A 27,780-nucleotide genomic window follows, 5' to 3' on the forward strand; every position below is an offset into this window, starting at 1 on the left:
CATCAGTACGCAGTTGCATGCATGGATAAAAGCGGGAGTCCGTGCGACGCATCGAGAACACGCGCCATAAATCCCCTCACCGCCCACTCTCTCAGCCAGAAGTTCTCACCGACCTCTCCTCTCCTTCGTCTCTCCTCTCTTCACCGACAGTTGCAGTAGTACTGCCGGTAGATCCAAGACCACTGCGTTGACAACGGAAGAGAGGGCAATTAAAGCCTTCATCGACGCTGACTTGAATGAGTTCTTCCACGGTTCAAGCTCCGCTTAGCGAGGTTCATTAGTGGCATCACGAATATGCTCACAGTATACAATCATATCACTGATGATTGTGCATGGTACTTGGTCAGAAAGGATCATTCGTGGCGCTAGGTGTGCCTACTATATGAGAAGCGTTGCTTGTTATGCTGGTGTTGTTTTTGTGTTGTTGTTGTTGTTGTTGTTGTTGCTAACCGATGATTATAATCTGGCACACTAATATGTCACAGGGATGGTCTATTGAATATGGTGTTGGGTACAAACACAGATGATTATGCATGATACTTGGTTCACTAGAACCATCTCTGAAATTTTTGTGTGCCATGTTAATATGAGGCATGAATTATGTGTGCAATTTACTTGAACCGGCCGATGATTAGAATGTGGTACCATCTTATGAGAAAAAGGTGTCTGCAAGACCTTATCATATGACCATGCACCACATTTGCTCATTTGATTTGGCCTTGCAAGAATTTATTTTCCTTCATTGTGCCTCTACATGAGGCTTTGCCTCTTTGTGCTCCTTCTATCCGTCTTCTTCTTCTTTCTAATGCACCAAGATGATGATGGATGCAAAACCTCGACAGGGATGTTTCAAGTATGATGGAGAGGGCAACTATGCAAAGAGGCCAAGGGGAAGGCCTCCCAAGATTGGGCACTTATATGGCGATGTTGGTCTAACCCACTTCGCAATGGTCGTGCTGGTGATAGGGTTAGAAATGCTTCGAATTTCACCCGACTTCCGTCCATACCTTGGCACCGTCCCTAGGACAATCGTCCAGAAGACGAGCATCAGCTCCTCTTGGATGGTGAAGATAAAGGACGTGAATGGCACAACTGCCATGGATCAAGGGTGGCCTGGATTTTCCATTGCACACGACATCGAGATCATCTACTTCATTACTTTCATGGTGCTCAGGGGAGACATCTTCAAGGTCAGCACATTTGACTATAGTATGACTGAGGTGGTGAAGAGGTGCCCATGGCATGATCCAACCCTTGTCATGATCGATGAGTGAACCTTGCTTGATCGTATGCCTATGCCGGACGTACTGAACTTCGTCTAGTTTCGTGTTGAACCTATCTATAAGCATATGTCCATCAACTATCATGAACTATGTATGATTCTATGTTTGTTGTCGTGAAGTTTATCTGCAATCATATATTCGTATGTATGTTGCTAGCTTCTGTTATTTCCATAGTAATGTAAAAAAAAAGTTGGTAATCTCACTAGTTCTAGAACAGGTTATCACAAGCCCATTTTGCCCGTAACCAAACTCAGTTGGTTGCTAGCCTAAAACATCCCACCTAACAAATGAACTTTTATTTCTTCCACCAAACCTAAACAAAATTGCAATACACCCTCCGTTCCAAAAAGTATTCTCAACTTTATCTAGATACAAATGTATATAAATATACTTTAGTTACAGATCTATCCGTATCTAGAAAAGATTGCAAAGTTATTTTAGAAACGGAGGTAGTACATAAATAGGGCGAAGCCAAGTTTGAATCCATACGGCTTCCACCGAAACAAATTGCATCTGGCGAAAAACCCATACAACTATCCAAACACGGCCCTAGTTTGTTTGGTGTGACCAGCCAGTCTCCCTGTGACGCCAGCATCTCCTCCCGCCGGCCGCCGCCGTATCCCGGCCTCCTTGTAGACCTCGCCGTCCGTCACGTGCAGCTCCGGCCCGGCACGCGGCAGCGCTGCGGCGAGACCTACAAAAAGAAAGAACTTTTGCCAGGTCCGAGCGAAACATCCGCGTCGTTCTCCGTGACAAAGCATCCACCTTCCCCCCACGAGGCTACGACCTCGGGAATCTCGCGCCGCAACGCTGGTCTAAGTCCAAATGGAGGCGGAGCTCCGTGCCCGCGCCGCCGCCCCGCCAGCCAAGGAGCGGGACACGCCGCCGCCCTCCCCCGCCGCCGCCGCGGAGGAGGACGCGCCGCTCCTCCCGGGCGACGGCGGCGTCCGGCGGCGGGCGATGAGGGAGCGGTTCGCCCAGCGCAGCGACTCCTTCCGCCGGGAGGTCGGCCGCGCGGCCGCCGAGACCTTCCTCCTCACCCGCCTCACGCTCACCCTCCTCCGCTACCTCGGGTACCCACCACCGGTTCCATCTCCCTTGCTGCTACTTGCGCTTTCGTTCTGTTACCACCAGTTCCACTTGTGAGTTGTGATCTGCATCTGATTGTGCTCTTGCTAACTGGCTAGCGGCATTTAATTTCGAAGAATCTGTGTATGAGGGTATCGCCACATGTTTAGCACTGAACTAACTGAACTTTACTGAGATCTGATGCTAAAGCTCGGAACTCCTTATGATGCTTCAGTGAAGAATTTGTGTATGGGCTGTTGAGTTTGTTCCAATAACTTGTCTGATTTACGCAGGATAGGCTACAGATGGATCCGCCAGTTCCTAGCCCTCTGCTGTTATGCTCTATTGCTCATGCCTGGTTTTATTCAAGGTAACCACTTCATTTGTTCGAAAGTGCGATCTAGGTGATATACTCGGGTGTTATCACTACCTTCAAAGCATGTAGTGGACTTGACCATTTGTTTTTTGCTTTACTCCAGTTTTATACTATTACTTCTTCTCAAGACAAGTTCATAGGAGTGTTGTATACGGAGAACAACCAAGAAACAGGTATTTTCTTCGTTTTCTACGAGTTCATTAAGTATTACCATGCACCTGATATCTCTATTCAGTAAACCGGCGTGTACTTTTATCTCTTTGTATTATTTCATAAGTTGCTTACGTATTGGTATCTGTACCTCTGGCATTTATTCCTGCAGATTGGATTTGTATATACCAGCTGGCACAACAGGGTTGAAGCCGGTCGTGGCATTCGTCACTGGTGGAGCATGGATCATAGGGTGAGTACAAGTATGTACTATTCCGGACCTCAAGTTCTTTTCTCTCTCTTACCGTTCCAGAACCCCAGTAAGTTCTAGGTTTTGTCTTGACTTCATGTGAAGCGAATTATACATATCTCAGGTACAAAGGATGGGGTGCTCTTTTAGGAAGACGCTTGGCAGAAAGGGGCATCTTAGTTGCATGTATTGATTACAGGTACTCAGAATAAAATTCCAAATATGCAAAGCACCAAGATTCTCATATCACACTCATGGAGCATCACAACGGTTTGTTTGCAGAAACTTTCCTCAGGGTACCATTGGTGACATGGTAGAAGATGTATCCCAAGGAATCTCATTTGTCTGCAACAATATAGCTAGATATGGAGGTGATCCTGAAAGGTTGATAGCTTATACCTTATCAAAATTTGAAGCTTGGCTATTGCAATTTCGATGTCGTTTGTTTTTAATGTGTGCCCTGCACATGTGCACATATGGTAAATATGCATGCTTTAGGATCCATTAGTGTGGAACATGAGATAGAATGTATTGAAGGCAATATTCATTTGGGTATTCATGTTTTCGAAGACTAATGGTGTGACTTAAACAAGAACCTATGGTTCACTTCCAAAAGATTATTTGATGCACTATATCCTTAAATTTGCATGCTTTAGGATCCATTAGTACTAGCATGAAATCCATTCGCAAAACTAAGTAATATCCTGAAATCATATAGTCATTTTTTTTCTTATATGTTCTATGTACATCGTGCTAACAGGATTTATCTTGTTGGACAATCTGCTGGTGCACATATTGCTGCGTGTACTCTCGTAAATCAAGCTATTAAAGAATGTGGTGAAGGAGATACTTCCAATTGGAGTGTTGGGCAACTAAAAGCTTACTTCGGTATTTCTGGCGGGTAAGCATATATGACTAGCACAACTTGTAGATGTTCCTTTTTCTGTGATAAATTGTGATATCACCAGTACTCAGTTTTTTTGCATTGTCAAACATTGGCAGTACTGCCCAGTAGTATTTATCTCCTGCTGCAGTTTAGTCTACTGTGCTTATTGTCCAGGCAGAATCGTAATATGCTTGCTCTAAATTTAAGACAGTGGAATTTCTCTATTAAGCAATATTAGCTTGCAAGTTCAGGCTCCTGCTGTAGTATATTCTACGAAACAGGTCTGGGAAGCCAATCCTACTTTTGGATCACTGTATTGCGCTTTCCAACATCTAATTGCATGGCTTGTCACTTTTGGAAGGAGCATCACTACTGATTCACATACATAAGAATGTCTCAGAATAGGTCTATTGGCCTTAACATTTCACTTCTGATTTCTGCAGTTATAATCTTCTCAACTTGGTTGATCATTTCCATAGGCGTGGTCTGTACCGATCCGTCTTTCTCAGGTATTTATCTTTGAACTGTAGTATTTATTCATGTTTCGGCACCAACTCCTCTTTTCCCTTAATAAAACATCCGACAATTTTTTTGCCCACTATCGTCAAGATACTATAACACCATTGCAACCATATGTTTCAGCATTATGGAAGGTCAGGAATCCTTGAGGAAATTTTCTCCGCAAGTGTTGGTTAAGGACGCAGCTGTTAGATCTGCAGTTCCTCTATTGCCCCATATCATCCTTCTCCACGGGACAAGTGATTGTTCAATGCCGTGTGCTGAAAGGTGGGTTAAAGTGAAACAATTGACCTCATTGGATGTTCTAAGTTGCTCCCTCGTGGGGCTTCACCTGTAGTATTCTGGATATTGATATGTGACAGTCGAAAATTGCAGTGAAGCTTTCCTTGATGCTTTACAACAGCGTGGTGCTAAAGTGGATCTGTTCTTATATGAAGGAAAGACACATACTGATTTATTTCTTCAGGTAATCATTGTGAGCTATGGCACTGGTGCTATTTGAAAGGATTTCTTAGTTTGGACAGTGTTTTGGAGTGCTTTATTTTCTCCTTTTAAAAATAGAAAGTACTCCTTCTGTTCCATAATTCTTGTCGTGGTTTTAGTTTAAATGTGAACTACAATCACTACAAGAATTATGGAATGAAGGAACTACATGATTTTCTGGTTTCCATGGAAAACATATATCTGGTGCTCAGTTTTGACTTTTGAGTATAGCCCTTACTTTGTTATTTCCTGCGCTAGATTGCTCTTAAATTGTGAAGCATTATGTTGCCTAGTATACTGAAGTACTCTCCACTGGAGGAAGCTTGAATACCTCTCAGTTCAGTTAAATGATTGGGCTGGATGCTGAAGTACCTAGTTGTTTTTCTGTTGCTAGAGTAATTTTTCATGTAATCTCCATGTAGCTTGAGTCTTATTACTGTTTGAACATTATTACTAATTTACTATTACCTCTGCACTCTGCGGTTTGAAATTATAACACAAAGTGGTTCTTATGTTTGATTTCCTTTTACGTGTTAAAGGATCCTCTTCGGGGCGGTAGGGATAAGATGCTGGAAGAGATTGTCGCCACGATACATAAGGATGATCCAAGCGAGTCAACCCAGGACCTTGCTGTGCCAGTTGCACGCCGTCTTGTTCCTGAATTCATGCTGATGCTTGCTGGGAGAGTAAGCCCTTTCTGAAGATGCTGAAGTGTTATGCAGTGCGGCAGCGGTCCAAGTGGGGATGCTGATTTAAGTAATGTCTGATGGTTTCATGCATATGTATGTAAGATGTGTACACTATGGATGCTGATTGAAATACTGTCTGATGGTTTCATGCATATGCATGTAAGATGTGTACACTAGTTGAGCAACAGAACTCTTTTCAACTGAAATTGGTCTGTTTAGATTGCCTAGGATGCATCTCACTGGTCTGTATTAGACATGTACAGATAGACCTAGCCCCAGACGGTAGCCACAATTGTATAATTGTATTGTATCTTGATGTATACTGGCCACAGTTATGCATAACTGATACCTTCTGAACTTCTGCTTCACAATTGCCTGCTGGAAACATATTTTGTTATGGAAATATGAATACAAAATACGGATTTGTTATTTCTCAGCCGCCCGAGAAAATGTTATTTACCCCGCAAAAAGAAGAGAAACTATTATACTTGTAGTAACATTGTACATCATAAAGCCCAGAATTGCACAAAATTTGTTTGGAACCCAAGACGTAGAATCGTCAACTTAGACATAAGAATGGTTTGGTTGCCATAAAAATTGATGTTCCTAAGTTTGTACTTTTAACCAAACATGAAAGAAAATATGACTTTTACCCTAACATGAAAGAAAATAAAATTCAACGCGAAACACATCAGATGCAAAGCAGCAAAGTTTTTTGATCTATTAAGGACTCTCCAGAGGAAAACATGACAATGTTCAGATGGAGGCTCAGCTGGTTACAATCATGCATAGATGATAGGTCCCGTAGGAAAATGAAGACCTCAGAGCATTCCTCTATGAACTAATCTCAAGTTTACATCTGATCTTGAGTGTAAAAATACAATTATCCATGCTGGGCCAGGCTCCTGCAATCAACAACTATGCATGGCAGGAGCATGCACTCACATAAGGAAGGGCTGCTGCGGCGCCCAAGATCCAAACTTGCAGTGCAGTGTTCTGCATCCATAGGAGTATAGGACTGCACTACTGTACTATCAGCATGTGGTGTACGTGACAGAAATGCGGTGCCAAGATCCATTTTCGTCGTCCTTATTGTTGTTGTTGCACTAGGGGTGTATCTTGGAGACCTTTTCGGATAGTTCAGCGATGGCCTCCTCCGTTTCCTCAGAGATTTCTTCGTCATACTGAAGAATAAAAGAACAAAGAACGCAAATAAGTCACTGTCTGAGCTCTTAAGCGAAAGAAAAAGGTTTGATTGTTCATAGTGCAAGGATATGCCTTGCCTACTTGCAATAATCAATGGAGAATTCAGGTACTACAGCATTAGTAAGTACCTCTCGTTGTTTATTCGGATTGACAACAACACACTTGGAAGCGCTAATGCTCGCGCTCTTCTGGTAGCTCCGGGGGCTCACGCCATTCTGGCCACCGGGATGCTGCTGCCCTGGGTCCTGTGACCTTGGAGGGCTTTGGGCATCAGGATCTGCACCCAGCTCCTGATCACTAGGATGCTGTTCATTATTACCATCATTCGATGCACCTACTCTCTGCCTGTTACACACAAGTCAATGCAGAACTTAGAAAAAATAATAACTGAGACAAAGTAAGAAGCTTCACACTTTTAATTTCTGACAACCGTGTTATATACCTTGGTAAGGAGGCATGCTTTCTTTGCAGTGGAGAACCTCGTTCGCCTTTGCTGTAATGCTCCTCCAGGTGTGCAAACTGTCGCTTAAAGCGATCAACCCCACTGCAGCACCAAAAATAGCCATACAAATATATGTTAATTACAAGGATACACTAATTACATACTTTATTAAGTCCGATGACTCCTTGTATCAAAATTAAAACAAGTCCATATTGCACCTTGGATAGAGGAAACTAAGCTGTTCTCCACCTTTCATGTATTCCTGCAGCATCTGTGGATGATACTCCAGAATCTGTTTGATTTCATGAAAAAATCAACCTCTTGAAAGGGAATACATTATGAACAGAAAACAGGAAACAAGCTTTAATTCTCTACCTCTCGATAAATCAATTCTCTAACATCATCTTTCGTCACCTTTCGTCTCTCAAACTCAAACTCAAGTTTCGAAATTGGATTTCTTGAAGGCTCACGTTCCACATTAGAAAGAGTTGCAAAATATGGATCAGCCAAAGCCTGAAGAGTTAAGAAGACAACGAAATTATAGCATATCAAGACATATACATGTGTTCGTGAAATTGTTAAAACAAATGTAGAAGAGAATAATACTCTCATGTTTACCTCTTCAGCTGAAGGCCGGTCTTTAGGATCAAATGCAAGTAAACGTCCTAGTAAGTGAACCGCCAACGGATCAGCATTAGGAAATTTCTGAGTCAAGGGGACAGGATGTTTTTTCCGCATACAACTTAAGTATCTCCTGGCCTTCTCATTTCGAATCTGCAAAGGTCATATGCAGCAGTCAGTGATTACTCCTGTAACCCTAATGTACCATTGCAAAATGGGCGGACAAGAGAACAGAAAAAATCATGAAATGTATAGCTAGATGGGCTCTGGGGGGATCACTCTACTGGCCCTTATAAAAGGGTGCAACAGAAATGAAAATTCCCAGATACATTGTTTCATCTTGTCAGTGAACCGTATCTCCTCAAATATTACTTTGTGCATGATTCAAGCAAGAATAAGGGGTGCGAAACAAACATACCCGCGATAAGGTTTCTGATGATGGAGTTCCAAGAAGATCTGTTATTATATCTAACTGGTGGACGACATTCTTCCCAGGAAAAAGTGGTCGTCCAGTGAGAAGCTCAGCGAATATGCATCCAATACTCCATATATCAACAGCGGGAGTATACTGCATACAAATGACACTTGTCAGAAAGATAGGACAAATCTGACACTTGCAGAGAGTTTTAAGAATCTCTAGATAAATTTCACTTTACTATCTAATTTTCATCTGAGTAAGTGAGTTCACAGCGTGTTTTGACAGAACTATCTGTATGCATAATTACAATGAGAAGTGACTAGAAAATCTTGCCATTGTGGATAAGGCTTAATTTTGTACAGTTCACTTAGTCCATGCTGTAGATTCCAGAGATTTTTTTTTAGAAAAAAGAAAAGGGGAAAGCATTCATCTTTCTTGTACACGATTTATGAGTTCAAGAATTGAAGAACTTACTTTGGAGAAAAAGGAGCCACATAATTCAGGTGCTCTGTACCACCTTGTTGCTACATAATCCTTTGCAAAGAAAAACAATAAAGAAGTAAGAAAATATAGGAGAATGTGGGTTATTACATACAATGAGAAGCACCTTACCGTCCAAAATATAGCTGAAGGAGCATCATTAAATGATACACGTGCAAGTCCAAAGTCACAAATTTTCAGTTTGCAGTCCGAGTTGGCCAGTATATTCTTGGGCTTTAGATCACGGTGAAATACATTCCCTGTGCCAAGATATACAGCAACATACTATCAGAAGAATAAATAGAAGTCCAATGACAATTTGATAGATAAACTTAAGGATTATGGTAAATGAATGGGTTAGCAGGTTCAAGGAGATTAGCAATAGTTCACTGACTTACCGGCATGGATGTACTTGAGCGCACGGAGAAGTTGGTAAAGGAAAAACTGGTAATGCTCCGCTGTGAGGTCATCATTGGCTCTGATGACCTGATGGAGATCCGACTCCATGAGCTCAAAAACAACATATACATCTTGGAACTCCCTCCGAGAAGGGGGGAGCATTATGTGCTTGATCTCTACTACGTCCGGATGACGGAGCAGCCGAAGGAGCTTGACCTCACGCAAAATGCGTGTGGCATCCGACACGTGCTCAAACACATCATTGATCTTCTTAATCGCAACCCGCTCACCGGTGCGGGTATCTACTGCAGCAGCAACTACTCCATAACTCCCCTTGCCGATGACTTCTTGGATTTGGTACTGGCTTGCCTCTCCATACTCAGTGAAGAATTCTTTTTCCAGTGCATTCTACAAGATCACAATACGCAGGAACAAATTAAAGCCAACTAGGAATGTATGGTTCATTTAGGATTGAAGAATGAAATAAAAGATATATTTAAGTACTTATTAATAGTGAAATAACCATAACGTAGAGTTAGTTCAATTGAAAGCAATTCGACAGGAAAGCAAGTGTCAGATGAAAAGACAAGCCCGTAGGTGTAGGACTATTCTCAGCAATCAGAGATGTGGCAAGGTTCACCCTGGAGCTAAGGAAGCAGACACCATGGTGCAGGGTTGAGGTTGACAGGAGCTACAGGTCCAGACCAAGTCAATCTAAGTACTAAAACTAACCAATGGCCAATTCAGTCAATGTGACACCCAAGTGGAACAGCTTGGACAAGAACAGCTACTTATGATAAGTTCAACACGGATGATGAAAGGAACCGTAGTAATTGAAAATTCAACTACAACGTCTACAAGTGTGAAGACTGGAGAATCCGGAAAGGGCACCAGCTTTACGGAGAAGATGCTCCATGTACCAACTACACATCTCTGAAGAAACGGGGACATGTAGACAGCATTGAGTCTTGCAAAGAATATTTTCCCAGATCAGCCAAGCAGCAGGTCGCAAAGTAGTAAGTATAGTAATGATTCGATCACAAATAGGATCACCTACCGCCGTAATGATCGAAAGACAGGAAAATTGGATCAGAGACGCAAGCTCACCTGCCCTGCCCAGCAGCCGTATCGATGAAAAGAACAGAAAGGAAAGAAAGACAAGCTACCGTATAGTAGTAGAACTAGTATCTAAGCTAAGCAACTGCCGCAAAGATCCGATCTTGGTTAAGAATTTCTGGCGACGACGAATCAAGAATCGCGAGCAAGAAAGCTTCTTGCCCAAAACTGGAGAAACCGAGCACAGGAATCTAGCGTGACCAAGAACAGAGAGGATTGTCTGACCTTCTTGTGGGTCTCGACGGGGAGCGGCATCTTGCGCTTGGGGACGCGGATGGCGCGGAGGCCAACAAGATCCAGGTCGTCGACGTCGGAGGAGGAGAAGTCCTCGCCGGCGGAGGACTGGTTGGAGGAGCCGGGCACGGAGCCCGAGGGCGTGCGGCGGTGGAACAGGCGGCGGAAGCCGTCGACGAGGCCGTTCCCTCCTCCCATGTACCCCTCTTCCCTACCTCTGCGCCCGCCGCGGCATTGGCTGCCTAGCCGCCGGCCACTGCTCCTCTTCTTGCCCCCGCCGACGCCGCCGCCGTCCACCGGCTCGATGAGTCCTCGGCTGCTCTCTGTCTCTCGCTAGGCGGCGCTGTCACCGGCGGTGTGGAGGGGATGCGGGGAGGAAGGACGGAATCGACGGGGTCTACTCTTTATACTCAGGGACGGGGATTTGGGCGGAGGATTTTCTTTCCGATTTCGTCGCTGTTTTTCTTTCTGCCGTGCAGTTCACACGGTGCGTGCGTGTTGGTTGACGAAGGCAAAAATTTGGAGGGGAAATGGACTGGCCGGCTTGCCGTTACCGGGAAAGATCGCACTGCTGGACGGTGGCGCCGGAATCTGGGCTAGGGAAGAAGCATACATACAGCTGTAGCCGATACTCGACAGTCAGGTATGTGCTGCACGGACACGGTATGCGTCTGCTTCTGGGTGAGCGGGCAGAGTCCACTGATGGCTAGGGGAAATATGGCGTGGGGGAACTGGAAGTGTACCGCCTTTGTTAGGTCACCGGCGAGCATTGTGTAACGGTGTAACCTTTGTGGTAAGGTGATTGGGAGTCCCCGATGCAAAGGGAATTCACAAAAGTGTGATGTTCGGCATTCACAACTTATGTTGTGTGTTTCTATAAAAAAAACTTATGTCGTGTTGCTCTTGGGTGGTGAAACCCTATAGCCGCCCGCACTCCTCTCCCTTTCGAGCCCCGTCCCTTCCTTCCCTCCTTGGGGGAGGAGGGTCCAATGGATGTGGTTGTGGTGCCTCGCACAAACCTTGTCCGCTTTTGTTCGTGTCAGAGAAAATGACACTGTTTGTTTTCTTCTTGTGATGGGTCACCGTGAAGCTCCGCACAGGTTTACCGCAACTTCTTCAACTCCCTTCTTCCTTGGAGGTCTCGTTTTCGGGCCATGGAGCCATGGCGCTCGCGGCAGGTGCGTGCCCGTGGCACCTTGTTCTGATGCAACCCGAGCTCATGGCGCAACGACTCCAGCTGAGACCTTGTTAATACTTAATAACATCATGTTTCTGGTCCTCCAGCACCCCCGAAATGTTTTGCAGCCTTGCAGGTCTTCCTGGAGGCACGTGGAATGGCGAGAGCGAATCCCGAGGATGCCGCATCGCAGCAGAGCATCGAGGAGGCGAAGGCAGAGCACAACCTGCAGGATGCGATCCTCGAGAGCCTCAAAATCCACCACATATTCGTCTGTACGCTTTAGCCTTCAATGACGGCGACGACGGTATCTATGTTGCTTCGATGAGCGCAACGACTCAGAGTGTTTACGGTTAAGAGAGAATCTAGCTAAGTATCTAGATTCTGAGACCTTTAATCTTTTTTAATTACTGGTTTTAATATGTATATAAGTATGAACTAGTATGGAACAAGATGAACTGTCACTGAGAAAAAAAAAAGCCCAAGTCATCCTTCTTAACTTCCAAGTATGGTTTCCGGTTTGTGTTATGCACCTCTGATTTCAAGAACCCTAAATGCGTTTTGGGTACCCGATCCTAGATATCTAGTATTGGATTACTCGGTATCCGCTATAGTTGCTCTAAACACCGTTCATTTCGGGTGAACCAGCCACAGTGTTCATTCTCGGCTAAGGAAATTAAGGCATGGAAAAACTAGATATGTATTAGTATGCATCAATTGATGTAGAGGGTTGGAGTATGTTTCCCCGTTTCGAAAAAATTAGACCATCGACGAGCATTTTGCAGTTCAGCTTTGCGATGAGAGGATCGGGATTTACCATGTACGTGCACAAAAATGTGGTGCTGTCCACAGTTCCACACAAGTTCCACACACACATGATAATGGTTGTTATGGAAAAGAGTGGGAAGTTCTATCAGTTAGTTATCTACCGTAGTCTACCTGTCTTCTCTTTCAGGATCTGTATTCGACGTACCTGTCATATCGAAGAATAAATAACTTCTAATCAATCGGATCATAGGGAATTTTAAATTAAATATCTCATGGCACATGACCAGTGCTAGATATAGACTCGTAGCGTTGCCTAACCCATGCACCCGGTCAAACGCTGTGCACATGATCGACTTGAGTACATGGCGACAACCTGGTTCGAGTTTCATTTTTTATCGACATTGCTGACATCTACATATGGATTGAGTTGATTAATCACATGCTGATCGATCTAACGTCGACGAAGCTTATCAAAAGAATGAACATACTGTCACAATCGTGTTGGCGCTGGCGATCGCCGGGACCTGAAATTGATACAAACTGGATACAATGGTTGCTTGGGGTAGCAACCGGACTTCAAAACAAGAACCCAGGCGGGAGGAAAGAAGCTAGACGAGTGGATTAGGTTCAGTTCAATTTTGTTTTGTTGGATGTTGACCTCCTCTGTCCTTTATCCTCCCATCTCCAAGGCTGCTCGGTTGGGCCAAGCCCACGTACACCAGCCCAACACTCAAGTTGATATTTTTTACATGCTTCTCAAATTGATATTTTTCTACTGGTGGTGACGGCGAATGTTTAAAGTGTATTTTTAATGTAATTTTCTATTTATACTATATTTTATCATGTAAGATTCTTTTCATATTTTAAACTATTTGCATTGTAATTATGCATATTTGATATATGTATTAAACTGCAATGTTGACAACCGATTTATCTTATATACCACTTATTTTACAAACTTTTTTCACAATTGGGAATGGTGATTTTTTTTTTGGAGGTGTGCCCCCCCAGTTCTATCCTGCGTCCGCCACTGGTAGAGTGTGCGTGCGTTCATAGGGGTGAGTATATGTGCGTATATGTCAGCGTCTTTGATTGTACTGTTTTTTCGCAAAAAAGGAACTTATGTTGTGTGTTTCTTTAGAAAAACTTATGATGTACCTTGTCCGATTTTGTCTGTGTCAGCTGTTTGAGTGTCGTTTTCTTCTTATGATGGGTCGCCGTGAAGTTCCACACCGGCTTACCACAACTTCTTCAACTCCGCTTCTTCCTTGGAGGTGTAGTTTTAGGAATTATGACCCTTCTAGGTGATGCGAGCGGTGGCAATGTCGATGCTGGAAGGAAATCGACATCTCCGAGTGAGGGTACAAGCTGAAATTGTTATCCAGATGTGTGTTGTTCTACGGTTTGGATGAACCTAGGCCCGTTGTGCTTCGGTTATGGCTTCTCCCATCGGCGGCAAGGAGATGGCGGTTATTCCGCGCTTTAGTGGTTGTGTGACCATGTGTGTGATTTTTTTTCCTCGGTTTTACTTAATTACCTATACTAGATGTGCGTTTTTCGGATTAGGTCCTCTCATTATTTGGATCAACTCTCTTCTTCTTAATGCTACTATGAGAGTTCCTCGACCTCGGATGGTGTTACAACGAAAATTAAAGAACTACTGTTGTTAATGTTAAAAATAGATAAACTAGAAAAGGCACGTGCAAGTTTGGCGGGCCATACTCCTTACTCGAACATGGTGAGAGAACGGGCAACTTTGTTTCACAAGAGCAACTCTAGAAGAACCGGTAAAACAGGCTGGACCCGAAAAACTCCGGTCCTTTTCGGCCCGTGGAGCCATGTTCATGTGCAACAACCCGAGCTCATGGCGCAATGACCCCGGCTGAGACCTTGTGAACAACATCATGTTTCTGGTCCTCCAGCGCTCTCGAAATGTGTTGCGGCCTTGCAGGTCTTTATGGAGGCACGCGAAACGGCGAGAGAGAATCCCGGGGACGCCGCATCGCAGTAGGGCATCGACGAGGCGAAGGGAGAGCACGACCTGCAGGTTGCGATCCTCAAGAACCTCAACAGCCAGCACAGGTTCCTCAGCCTTCTACTGACGGCGGCGACGGTATCTACGATGCGCCGGTGAGCACAACGACGCGAAGTGTTTAGGGTTAGTCACCCTGAGAATCTAGCTAAGTATCTAGGTTATGAGACATGTAATCTCGTTTTAATTATTGTTTGTAATATGTATATAAGTATATGAACTAGTATGCAAGATGAACTATCACTCAGAAAAAAAATGCCCAATTCCTCCTTTTGAATTTCCAAGTATGGTTTCCTGTTTCTGTTATGCACCTCCGATTTGTAGAACCCTAAACACGTTTTGGGTACCTGATCCCGGATATGTAGTATCAGATTATTCGGTATCCGCTAGAGTTGCTCTAAACACCTTTCCTTTCGGGTGAACCAGCCACAGTGTTCATTCTCGACTAAGGAAAATATGGCATGGAAGAACTAGATACGTATTCTGTTTATTAGGTCACCGGCGAGCATTTTGCAGTTCAGCTTCGCGATGAGAGGATCGGGAGTTTGCCTGACTACATGCACAAAAATGTGGTGCTGTACGTCCATGCACGCACACAGGACAATGGTTGTTATGGAAAAGAGTGGGAAGTTCTATCAGTTAGTGATCTACCGTAGTAAATCTCAAAAAAAAAAGTTATCTACCGTAGTCTACCTGTCTTCTCTTTCAGGATCTGTACCTGTCATATCAAAGAATAAATAACTTCCAATCAATCGGATCATCGGGAAGTTTTAAATTAAATATCTCATGGCACATGACCAGTGCTAGATATAGACTCGTAGCGTTGCCTAACCCATGCACCCGGTCAAGCGCTGTGCACATGATCGCCCCCCCTCCGAGAGTACGCCAAAGGCGTACCATATCTTTATAGAAGGCAGAGGTTTGAATACAAGAACGGCACCACTCGCTACAAGCAACGAGGGTAACCCCACACACACCGGCTACAGACGAAATAACCACAACACAAAGCACCTGTCCTAAGCAAAGAACCAAGCCACGTCTCGACCGACGCCGACACCTCCGTAGAAGAACAACTCCGGCAAGGCCTTCCTCATCAACGCACCATCCGAAGGAGATCAATGGCGGGACTTGGTCGGACCCAAGAAGACGTCCTCAAGAAATGCCAGCAAAGGCGTGCATAGCGCCCTGGAAAACTGCCTCGGACCGCTGCGCCACCGGATTAGAGCCGCAAGGAACCTCTGCATCGTGTCTTCACGCACGAAGCTCTCAACAGAGTCACGAAACGCCGCCATCGTGCCGATCCGCACCGGATCAAGGCTTTCGCCCGAAGACACCCGAACTCCAAGGGTAGGGAGATGCCGACACTCCACGGCGACGCCTCCAAGGAGGGGAACGACGCCCACGGGCGCCGTCGCCACCGGCCCAACCCAAGCTAGGCAAGACTTTCGTCCGAGTCGTCGACCATCTCCGAAGCCCCAGAGCAAGGGCAGAGCGCCTTTGAGCCTCTCACCGCTGCCGCCACAGTGCTGTGCACATGATCGACTTGAGTACACGGCGACAACCTGGTTCGAGTTTCACTTTTATCGACATTGCTGACATCTACATATGGATTGAGTTGATTAATCACATGCTGCTCGATCTAACGTCGACGAAGCTTATCAAAAGAATGAACATACTGTCACAATCGTGTTGGCGCTGGCGATCGCCGGGACGTGAAATTGATACAAACTGGATACAATGGTTGCTTGGGGTAGCAAACGGACTTCAAAACAAGAACCCAGGCGGGAGGAAAGAAGCTAGACGAGTGGATTAGGTTCAGTTCAATTTTGTTTTGTTGGATGTTGACCTCCTCTGTCTTTTATCCTCCCATCTCCAAGGCTGCTCGGTTGGGCCAAGCCCACGTACACCAGCTCAACACTCAAGTCCGGTTTAGAGGATATGTCAAAAAAAAACATTTTTTTTGCAGAAAAGATATGAATCTATTTCATGAGCTCACAAGAAGTACAAAGCACCCCAAACATAATAAAAATTAAATTGAGGTTCATAGAACACCTAGAGACCACTACTACCGAGTTGGCGTGACGTTGTTGATGCCAGTTGGGAAGTCTTTGTGCACGTGCCCCTACCCTAGAGCTGAAGTCATCGCCATTAAATTCTTGAATTCATTACCAAACCTATAACGAGATCCACCACTCTAAGAAAACGGCGACCAGATAAATCCCCAAGGCTACTCGGTTGGGCAGAGCCCAACACTTAAATGCGGTTCACAGGATATGCAGGGTGTTACACAACATTGTTTATCCCTAAACAATAGCTCGGATTTTGTTTACAAGAATGCCTCCAGGATCCCATGGTATTCCATCATGTGTTGTAGCTGATTAATATTGAACCCAAATAGCAAGGAGGGCATGTGGAAGTAGCATCCCAAGCCAGCTTCTTGTTGATTATGTGACTCCATCTCCTCTCGAAAGAATGAACCCCATTGAACATTCTGATATTGCCAAATGACTAGGACAAAGGCTAGCTCTGATGCACTATCACGTGGAGAACTTTCCAATCTAGAACCTTTACAAGTAGTTACAGTTGTTCATTGCAATATTTTTTATTACTCCTTTAGAAATGCCCGGAGTGTTGTTCTCATCCAGTAGCAGGAGGTCGCGTCATCAACCAGACTAAGCATCAAATGGCCACAAAGCTGAACTGCATATTTTGAATTCATACCAAAGCTTTGTTTGGTTGTCGCCTCTGGACTCAAAAGCTCCCATGCATACAGAGATCTGTCACACGTTTCTATATTTTTGCAAAGATAGAACTTCTCCATTCTGGATGTCACGAAAAGTAGAGCACTGCTAACAATCAGAGACAATTCCAAAAGAGAACCCTTGATCTGAAATTGTGAAGAATAATGATAATTTTAATATGCAGTGGTCGTTTATTTTCAGTGCTCTTACTTAAAACCTAGATTTTAAGCTTCGGTGAGAGCACTTACTAAGTCTGGATCAGACCATACACCGCTTATTTCAGATTCTGGGGACCAAGTCTTTATAGGCAACAAATCCAATTTCTATTTCGAACTAGCCTGGCTCAAAATAGAAGTTTTTTCACAAATGGTAGCTCAACAGTGGTTTTCTATTTTTGAAGGAGCCAATCCTATGAAATTTTGGCAGAACAAAATTAGATATCTTCGACATTTCCCTCGAGGTTGGGGCCGTAATTTATGTGGCCATTATAAATTTGAAAAAGTGAGACTCGCTAGTATAATTGACTCCTTGCATTGCAAAGAGGAGCTAGTTTCACCTAGCGATGATGAGAGAACTTCTATGCGTAAAGCTAATGATGATTTGCTAAAATTGGGACGTATGGACGAATCCAAATGGTCTCAACGTGCGAAGGTTAAACTTATTTAAAAAGGAGGGACAATACAAAATACTTTCATCTTATCACCAACGAATATTTCAACTAGAGTGTAACACCTCGGCCACCCCCGACCGGGCCTGGTACCCTTGGTAGCTCTCTAGGTCTCTAGATTGGCCCCACGGACCAACACTAATCTTTTCAGCGTACTTTGTTCTCACTCATGCACACTCGGGAATTACTTCCCGGTCACACTTAGAAGATCGACGCCCTCATCGATCAGCCCCAAACCAGGAACGTCCCCTCTTGACACACGTCCATGCGTCCCGTGCAGGTACATGTGCCTTGACGGGCCACATGTCCGCGCCCCTGACCGTCACACGCCCGTGTTGCCGCGAAGGTCGAATCTGATACCAAATGTAACACCCCGGCCACTCCCGCCCGGGCCTGTTACCTCTGATAGCTCTCTAGGATCTTTAGACTAGTCCCAGAAACAAACACTAGTCTCTTCTGCGCACTTTGTACTCACTCGTGCACACCTGGGAATTACTTCCCGATCGATCACCCATCCTCAAATGGCTCCGGACCAAGCACATTTAACCTCAGAGTTCTTTGGTAATGAGCTTTCGGAAAAGAAGCTGCAACCTATTGACATGAGAACTAATCCTATTAAGCTCTAGGCCAGGATGTCACATAGAGCAAGAGGAACGAACCATTGTGGGGCAAAAAACTTTAAAAAACTACATTTCTAAATATTACAAAACCTTATTCGAACCAACAATTCCTACTACCTGGGATGACTAAGTCAATGAATCAAGATGTTAAGCAAAGTATAAAATTTTGACAGCTGATTTTAAAGAAAAAGAAATCTATGAAGCGGTTGGAAAAAAAATAAAGCGCCTAGGTCAGATGGTTTCCCGGTGGAAAAAATAAATATATGATAGATGACCAGTGTTGAGGAATCATATGGGTCACTACATTGATGATGTAAAATGCACGTGGAGTCCTCACCGTCGACCTCCTAGCACCGGCAGTGGCAGGAGCGTATGTATGATGTAGGCGAAGGAATAACGATGAAGCAAGGCCATCGCCCCGCCGACCGACGTCGAGAAGTGTGGATCTTAGTTTAAATTCGGTTGTTTTTCACTCAACCATCCATCCAGCCAGCCGTAGAGCATCAAGCACAGCACGGAGGTTGGTAGTATCTGCTTTGCGTCACATGAAGGCCGGGAGACATGCGTGCAATAATTGAAGCGCCGCCTCGTGGGATCGACGTGGCTTGCCTCGTGCTCAGGGTCCGGCCACCGTCCAGCCGCGTCTGACCGCATCTCTAGTATGATCTATCTATATCTATCTGCAGCGTCTCCAGTGACTGTACTCCTCGCGTGCGATCGCGGCTTCAAGCTGGAGTGACGGACGACTGCATCTGCATGATCCTTGCTTGCTGCTCGCTCTGCCACCCGCAGTCCCATGTCAGCACACTCCAGCTTCTATAAACAAATGGCATTTCAGATGTCACATTCTACCTCGGAAAAAAAAAGATGTCACATTTTTTTTTCGGAAAAAGATAACTGCGTACATGTTCATGTCCAACGTTCACATTAGGGGAAAAGGATTTTTTTGTGAACCAAAAAGAAAGAAAATGGTGTAGCTGTTCTACATCACTTCTTTTTTTGCCTTTTTAGGACACGTGATATACCATATATGTTTTTTTCATGAAATTTTACAGACATGCACAAATACATACACTGTCAAGTTTTACAAGATTACTCTATTTTTTTAAGTATTTTCATGAATTTTTTTACTTCTTTTATTCGAATATCAAAGTAAAACGAATGGTGATAGAAACACCTATATTCATATGTATAAGTGCGAAAGTATCTTCGTATTAATGTTCGTCATTTGCTCCAGGTAGCCAAAAGATCACCCATTTGACTTGACTGACCCTTTTCTTCTGACCCGTATAGAATTAAAGCGTGGAAACAAATTTAAATCAGAAGAGCGGTAAGTTTCTCCGCTTTCATAAAGAAGAAGAAGACAACAAACACGCATCACCGGTAGCAACACTCCAACTTCATTTATTATGTGAAATCAATACTATAATACTCACTCTAAATCACTTTGACCATAGTTTTTGTACTGTCTTCTAATGATAAGTATACTAACCATGTAAAATTTATCCATATCGGTATTATTCTCTAGGATAAGTAATAAGTACTAGTAATTTTTTGGGTGGATATTAAAGACCTGATTAGTAATTTTTTAAAGACCTGATTATGTTAGAATGCCTTTTTTTTAAGGTTATACGATAATAAGGTACAGGTTCAGGTTTCAACCTTCTCAGCCACCGAAAGTGGTTAAGCCCAGTAACACGGGAAACGGTCGTTCCTTTCAAAGCCTTATGGGCCACTTTGTTAGAGCATTTGGAGCCCATGAGTAAACTAAGCCCATTCGCTAGGGAAACCAGTCTGAACTCTGAAGTTCCCGTGTGAGCTCCAGGGCGGCGCATGGCGATGCGGCGACCGGCGGCGAGAGAGAGGAGAAAAGGGATCCCGAGGTCGGCTAGATTGTCGGGAGGCGCGACGCCTCCTCCTACGCCTCTCGGTATCCGCGACAGGCACCGCCGGCGCCGGCGCCCTGGGCGGTTGCCTTTCCTCTCCCATTACTCGCACCGTCGGTTCATAAGTGTACGCTCCACGCCGGGAGCGTCTACGTGCCCTACTGTCGGTTATTTTGGTTAAATCTTTTGTTTAAGTCCCTGTATGCTTTGATTGTTGCTTATTACCGAATTTGATGCCAGCATGTGGCCCTTTTCCAGATTCCGATTGGTGTGGGCGCGGTCGACTGTCTGCTACTCCCTGCTAGCTATTCGATTATCTGAAACAAAATCGGCTTCCATTATTAACCCATAATATAGATGTTGATGATTTGGAGGGCATTCTCGTCTGGGATCTCTTCCTTCGGGTTGGGATATCTGAATCGACCTGTCCCTCTTTGTGTATCAAATCATGCATTGCAATGTGAACCGGTGAAAGCCCCGGAACTATGAATTAGCAAGTGCTTTTGTGAATCAGCACACTGGCAGTTTGTATATGTTCATGCACTTTCAGTTTTCTTCCACCATACTATAACATACATCTATAGGGAAGCCATTCAGGATGCATCGCTACACGCCAATTTCTGATTACAATTTTCTAACTTAGTGATTTACAAATGGGCTGGAAACTTGCAAACTCAGTAGCTGGCCTCGTAAACAATTATCCGCTTAACTGGTTCATGAAACCTTGTAAATATTTTGTTTCACATGCTGTAACAGGGGGATAATTCCTGTCCATAGCATACAGCCTGTTATGCGGCCCTATAAACATGTTTTTGCACTCTGTTTACCATCCAAGCACCTCAGACACTATATATGTGTAAAGTGTAAAAATAAATAATGTTTTCCCCGCTCTAACGTCTGGAATGCGGTTCAAACTTTCTTTTATGTTAAGCTAACATAAAAGGCTGCGGCCTATATGCAGTGTGTGCTCTCAGTTACTCAGTAGTGGGCATTCAGTGGAGATCTAGGCTGCGGGCTACATGCATATTTGCAAGCAATACCAATATTCCTGGCTCTTTTGTGTTGTGAAAACATGAGATATTTTTATTTGTTCAAGCATGGCGCGAAACAAGGATAATTCAGGTTTACTGCCTACTGTTTGTTTTTGTTTACATTACATACAATACAACAACTAAGGGTGGTACGGCAGAACCATATCCCTAGTATGTGCATAATGCATTGCCACTGAGGGGGAACACTTCATGTGTCATTTGACTTACATACAATTCATCGACGTGAAAATAGTATTTTTTATAGGAAAATAGTATTTTCTGTATGTTATTTTTATATATAGGGAAAGTAAGGAGAAATTTATCAGGAATTGATCATTGAAGTACACGCATGTGTTTAATATATTCTCAGTTCCGAGAAGACATGCTAGTTCAGAAGAGAGACATGCGACTATCCTTTTGGTAGTGTGTCATGGAACAAATTCCTTAAAAAAATCATGCAACTTAATTTCTAATAAAGATATGGCCAGACAGCTAGCTCCTTCGCATAATTTATGTGTAGTTAATTCCTCAAAAAACACATATGCACCACACTGGACATGGCATATATCATTCTGGATAAGAGTGGAGACAAGCCCGGGAAACCACGGTGGCTGCCCGAGCTGTGGAGATGAGTTTTAGTAGTTTTAAGCTTGGCCCTGGGTGTATCTTCCTCAATTTCACACTCCCAATCCTAGACTGCAATGACCCCGAACTTGGTTAAATCATTTCTCCACCACTGTTTCTGGAAATGATGAATAATTAATAGCATGTGTATATGTTGCTTTTTAAGGAATTGGTCCTATACCTTTTTATCAAAACAATTGCATGTTACATTAGCTTTCTTGGTACATTTTCGTGCGGATAGGTCCATATATAGGTATTTGATGCCTAAATACGAGCAGATATGGTGATGCAATTGGGGCTAGAGTGAGTGTCTGTTGCAACATTAAAATTGTGATGCCATTGCAGCGAGCGCAAGTGTTTTTTTTTGTCTGTTGTCAAATTATTTGTACAGGGTAGAAATTAGTGCTCATGCATGCATGTATGAGTGCAAGTTTGCAATATTGCCAGCCATGTGTGATGTACCACCGCAAACTCAAATTCACCACCATGCATTGATTATGTGAGATATCCCCACGACGCCTGTGCACAGAATGACTCCTAGTACTAGACTTCTTGTTATGCATGACAGCATGCTGTAAAACCGTTGCAGTTTATACGTGATGTAGTTGACCAATGATTGCCTTATTTACCTTTCAGACTTTTGCCTGAGAAATTATCTTAAAACAGCACATTACTTCACTGACACCATTGGTATGTTTTGACATTCCAAAGTTGAGACCCTCTAGGACTAGGAAGTTTTAATGGTTGTAAGTTGTTACTGAAGTATCAATATGTTTGCCAATTAGTAGGTGAATGGCATGTTTGCTTTGTTTAGGTATCTATCATTATGTTTGCCAGTGTGCCAAAGGAAGGCTATGGTTGGTCTTGGTCTGTATCAGATGAAGGATTTGTTCGTGGGCTTTTTTTTGGCCTATGGTATTGGAAACTAAAAGCTTATCGTCTCCTTTTTCGTAACTATTTTAAGTGGAAGCTATTTCAATACGACAAATATCCAAATCAGGTGTGGAATCCGATACCGGCACAGCAACACACAAAAGTATCGAGGACCTTGGAAAACTTAGGTTGGCATACTACTCTTTTGGTAAATGACAGTGCACATTAAATATGGTTATTACTGAACTGCTGTCCCATTTGGGTTAACCATAGGGTGTATATTGCCTGTGAATTAGTTGATTTGTTTTTGCCATATACTGTTTGAAATGCAGGTCGAGTCACAACAGAGAGTGTGTAAAAAGCCAGTATGGTCAGAGAGAACAGATAGCATGAAGTCATGATTCATAAGGGTTCATGTCTTTACATGTTCTTTACATGGGAAACTGAAGCACAAGAGGACAAAATAATGATGAGGTTCACATGTATTGCCAAAACAGTATATCTTGTTCAACTTCCACTTTGAACGCCGAAATACAAGTCAGCTTTGAATAAGGATGGACACTACTCCTTAAATTCTTGTCTTTTTCTAACTTTATTGCTATATAACACCCTATGTTTTGCCCTCGGTGAAGGTCTCACTCCAAAAGAAGGTATTAGATCCATCATAAACATTGTAGCCTCCTCTGCTTACCATAGGGTCACACTGACCTGCAATGGAAAATGGTTCAGTTTTAGTTCTTGATCATGATCCGGTATCCCTGTTGGCCATCTCCGACACACTTGCGAAATTCAACTTCAAAGGTGCGCATTTCAATTCCTAAGCATCTCCATTCTGTATTCTTTCCCCCTTCCATGTAAAAAAGGTGTTTTTAAAGGGAGGATGAAAGATAATTGGTACATCATTTTGGATCTAATACAAAGGCAAGCAAGCTTTCGTGTATTTTAGAAAAAATATCATTTGGATCTGGTATGGTTGGTGAATGATTGCAACAAATATATACCAGGCCAATCATTCAATAGGAAAATCTACAGGTAAGATCAACACATACCTAAGATGTCACTACCTCAGGTTTTATGTGATAGATTACACTTTCTTAACTACGCACAATTGGATATTTGTTCTAGTTGATAGCCAATGTCCATGGTATACTCTTAACGGGAAATATAATAAGCACATGTTTGGAAAAAGGCCTTTGGCGCGATGTGCTTCAGTGCCGTGTTGGTTTGCCGTGGGCACACGCACTGGTGCTCTGGGGCGTGAGGCAGCTGATGTCACAGACATATGAGATTCGATCATGCGTGATATGCCTCATGCTGTAGCGCAGCGGTACTCTTAATCCCATGGTTTTCTGAGCTATTTTTATTTCAGGACAAATCTCTGTTGTAAATTGCGCACTCTTTTGCTTAGAACAGTGTACTTCTTAATTTGCACGGTTTTTTTTCCGTATTACCCACGAATGTGAGTGATCAAAATCCAACGTAAGGCCTAAATTGTATTGTGTCAACATATTCAAATTATTTTTAGAATAGTGTACTTCTTAACTTACACAAGGATTTTTTTAGAACAGTGTACTTCTTAACTTACACAAGGATTTTTTCATTGTATCTACGAATATTCTGTTAGTGGTCAAAATCCAACTCAGGGCCTAACTTGGTATTGTTTCAATATATTTAAGTTCTTTTCAGAATTGGATTGGAAGAATTTATACACTATATTAGTCGCTGCTACTTAATTGTTTCAGTTTTTGTGTGTTTAAGTTGGCTGGCAGAGTTGGCACGCATTTCTCTATATTAAGTTAAAAATATATTCATGAAACTATTTTAAAGGCTTTAAAATTTGTTTCATTCCGTAAGAAGAGGAACTGAGACCCTTTCTACCTTCCAATCAATGGGCACCTGATACGTGCTATTCATGGGGTACTATGAAAGACACAATTTGATGACCGTTGGCGTCTTCTATCCGCAGAGGCACATCTTATTTAAGTTTGGACGTTTCATATTTTCGTACTGTCTGTGTATGGCTGTTTGGTTGGAAGTTTGGGAGTACGGCTGTTTAGCGGGAAGTCGGGGTGTACGGTCGCCCAGTGGGAACTTTATGTCTGTCCATCTTGATCTCGACCACTAACTAGTGGTTGTCTGGCTTGCATGCAATAGATATAGAGCGTTTCTCATCACACAGGGCTCAGCGAGCTATGGCCCACATGGTAGCAAATCTGTCCTCTAAATCATATATGGATCATGTACAACCATCATCATATGTGGAGCATTTCCATTGGTATATGACATTTTTAAACAGAAAGGAAGCAGATGCAGTTCCAATGTTCCATATAGGATATAGTGTTACTGTGTTACCCTTGGAAGTTCCATTAGATTATGTTACATGTATGTGCAGAATATATTTAATGGACTTTATATGGTTTAGACAGAAAGGCAGTATATAACTGCTAGATTGACCGTCCAAGTTCTATTAGATTACCGAAGTGTTGGAGTATGAGGTGAAATGAGAAAAGCATATGCCCAGATATCAAGTAGCTATATTGGTCCTTATAAGATACTCACTTACCGTAATAGTACAAGTGGGGGTTAGGATAGTAATGTAGCAATATTTGAACATGCTAACATGGTTTTTGCTTTTTTACTCTCCAAAGATTCGAGTCTAACTTCCACTGTTCCATAGTTCTGCCCTTCCAAGCAGCAGAAGAAGCCCTCGATTCCCTTGAAAGGGGGGTTGTTAAGGGTCAGGAGCTTGATTTGGTGGTAGCGGAAGTTCATCCTGCCAATACAGCGAATGGAACTTTGGTGGTGTTTCACCAGATTCTGGAGGCATTCGGAGTGCCTTTCGTCAGTGAGTATTTATACACAGAGCTGCAATATTTTAAGAAAATTTCTGCCATCCAAACTCATTAATCTAAGGGTATTGTTCCTTGGCTGCAGCAATGTGTGCTTATGATGATGTAGAGGCAGTCTCTGAACGTATGACCCTAGGATCATGCTTCAATGTGCTTAAGCCGTTTGGCACCGAAACCGTCAACATTCTGTTGCACAAAGCACGGCAACACAAATCTAAAAGGGTGCTACCTGAGGGAACAAGCATTCCAAAGAAAACCCAAGGTAGAATGGATTCCTCATCTGCTAAAAATCACAGGTCTGAAACTGAGGGCGAAGAACCTTATGTGTTCAAAGCACATAGCTCAAAGAAGCTGTGTCGGTTCACGTGGACCAGTCAGCTCCATGAAAGGTTCTTGCGGGCTGTTCAAGTGCTTGGGGAGTGTAAGGCTATCTTCACTTGGCATAAATCAGTAATTTGTTATGTTTAACAGCTAAACATGTCCTTTTTGTGGTTTTTTTTTGCTAACAGTTGCTACGCCTAGAAACATTCGTCGGTACATGAATGTCAATAATTTGAATTTGACCTTGGGGAACATATCAAGCCATCTCCAGGTGGGTGTTTGATTTAGTATATTTACAACTGCAGTATACAGTACTTCAGTAGGCAGTACTTATGTTTTTGTTAATTAGATGATCATGAGTAGTAGAAGCTGACAACCTATGCACTTCCGCTTTTGTGCATGCTAGTTAGTTTATGCTGGTTGAACTTTTAGCATTAGAGCCTTCAAATTTTCTTTCATCATATGCAGTTTCCCTAAGGAAGCTGTAACTTTTGGAAGTAACTAATATGATATGCAAAATAGAGTGTTGCCACCCGGTGGCACTGCCCCCCAACCCGATGCCGTCCGTTGTTGCGTCGCGATTCCTACTGCATGCATGAGAGTGGATCAAGCCTGTGCTCTAATTAGCAGCAGCACTGCAAATCACCTGCCCAGAGACAGTGTAGCGCAGTGTTGAGGTGGGTCAGAGACTGAAAAGTTACACGTAGAAGAGGGGGTTGTGCAGAGGGTGGTCCGGGCTAGTCAATTGTGGTGTAGCAAGTATAGAACAGTTATCAAACACATCGTCTGGTTAACTTTGTCCGAACAGTGGACAGCAAACTCCATATATAGAGTAGTTATTTTATCTAAGCAGTAGTCACGCGGCATACTAATTGTGTTTTGTCGATGAATTAATTAAAGACAAAGCACTACGTCGGCTGTATGTTTGGTCACACCTAGTAATTAAAGCCATCAACCCGTTGTATTTATTTTCGAACCTAATGTCGGAAGGTTGGAGGGCATTAATAGTTGGCCCAGAAAGGTTCCTTTTCTCGTGCGACCCGTTTCAACCGCCGACTGCCCCAGCAACGGCACTGTAGTGCCTATATGTATCATGCAGAGTTGCATGTACTCCGATGCAGAAAGTAATTCGCTGACCAGGTGCATGGCAGCGTACTGTGCGGAACGCGCGCATGCGAGTTTCACCTACCTGGATTGTCGGCAATCCTTACTCCAAATAAGCACGTAGCTCGAGCGAACCCGCGAGGCATTCATGAAACGCGCAGTGTAGCTAGCAGAAAGTGCAATGGCAGCAAATAATGCGCGGCCCAAAATGTATCCAATGCTACAGATGCACACAATTTAGCGAACAGGGGCAGACACAATGATCGTTGCAGCGAGCCATGCGCTGCGTCGTCATGCATAACGCTGAGACGGCAGCGCCTAATTAGGGTTTTAACCAGTTCTCAGCGTGTTTCCAAGAGTATTAAATGCATCGCATCACATGTCAGGTACGTCAGCACGAATCTCAAACGGTCCATCCGACGACAGCTAATGGGGGGGCAGTGCCACCCGGTGGCAACAAATCCACT

At 43.5% G+C, this 27,780-nt stretch overlaps 2 protein-coding genes and 1 long non-coding RNA gene across 3 annotated transcripts; 2 read left to right on the plus strand and 1 right to left on the minus strand.

The window, feature by feature from the left end:
• The first annotated feature begins 2,093 nt into the window (after positions 1-2,093).
• Positions 2,094-5,889, plus strand: LOC124684149 (probable isoprenylcysteine alpha-carbonyl methylesterase ICMEL1). Its single transcript, XM_047218533.1, has 11 exons — positions 2,094-2,356; positions 2,645-2,721; positions 2,831-2,900; positions 3,050-3,130; positions 3,252-3,326; positions 3,410-3,511; positions 3,888-4,028; positions 4,457-4,522; positions 4,656-4,799; positions 4,908-4,998; positions 5,555-5,889. The coding sequence occupies exons 1-11, from the start codon at positions 2,109-2,111 to the stop codon at positions 5,714-5,716; spliced, it is 1,257 nt and encodes a 418-aa protein (XP_047074489.1). The 5' UTR covers positions 2,094-2,108; the 3' UTR covers positions 5,717-5,889.
• A 511-nt stretch (positions 5,890-6,400) lies between these two features.
• On the minus strand, positions 6,401-10,833 carry LOC124697692 (mitogen-activated protein kinase 12-like). The gene is made up of 11 exons (XM_047230242.1): positions 10,612-10,833; positions 9,270-9,678; positions 9,004-9,131; positions 8,866-8,925; positions 8,392-8,541; positions 7,971-8,126; positions 7,728-7,865; positions 7,571-7,644; positions 7,353-7,454; positions 7,039-7,255; positions 6,401-6,888 (listed from the first exon to the last, which is right to left on the minus strand). Exons 1-11 carry the CDS (start codon positions 10,816-10,818, stop codon positions 6,811-6,813), a joined length of 1,719 nt encoding a protein of 572 aa, XP_047086198.1. The 5' UTR covers positions 10,819-10,833; the 3' UTR covers positions 6,401-6,810.
• A 15,000-nt stretch (positions 10,834-25,833) lies between these two features.
• LOC124684150 lies at positions 25,834-26,480 on the plus strand. Its single transcript, XR_006996925.1, has 3 exons — positions 25,834-25,884; positions 25,974-26,309; positions 26,398-26,480. It is a non-coding gene; the product is annotated as an uncharacterized LOC124684150 (long non-coding RNA).
• Positions 26,481-27,780: the final 1,300 nt, after the last annotated feature.

Source organism: Lolium rigidum, chromosome 1, assembly GCF_022539505.1.
Source record: "Lolium rigidum isolate FL_2022 chromosome 1, APGP_CSIRO_Lrig_0.1, whole genome shotgun sequence".
NCBI lineage: Eukaryota > Viridiplantae > Streptophyta > Magnoliopsida > Poales > Poaceae > Lolium > Lolium rigidum.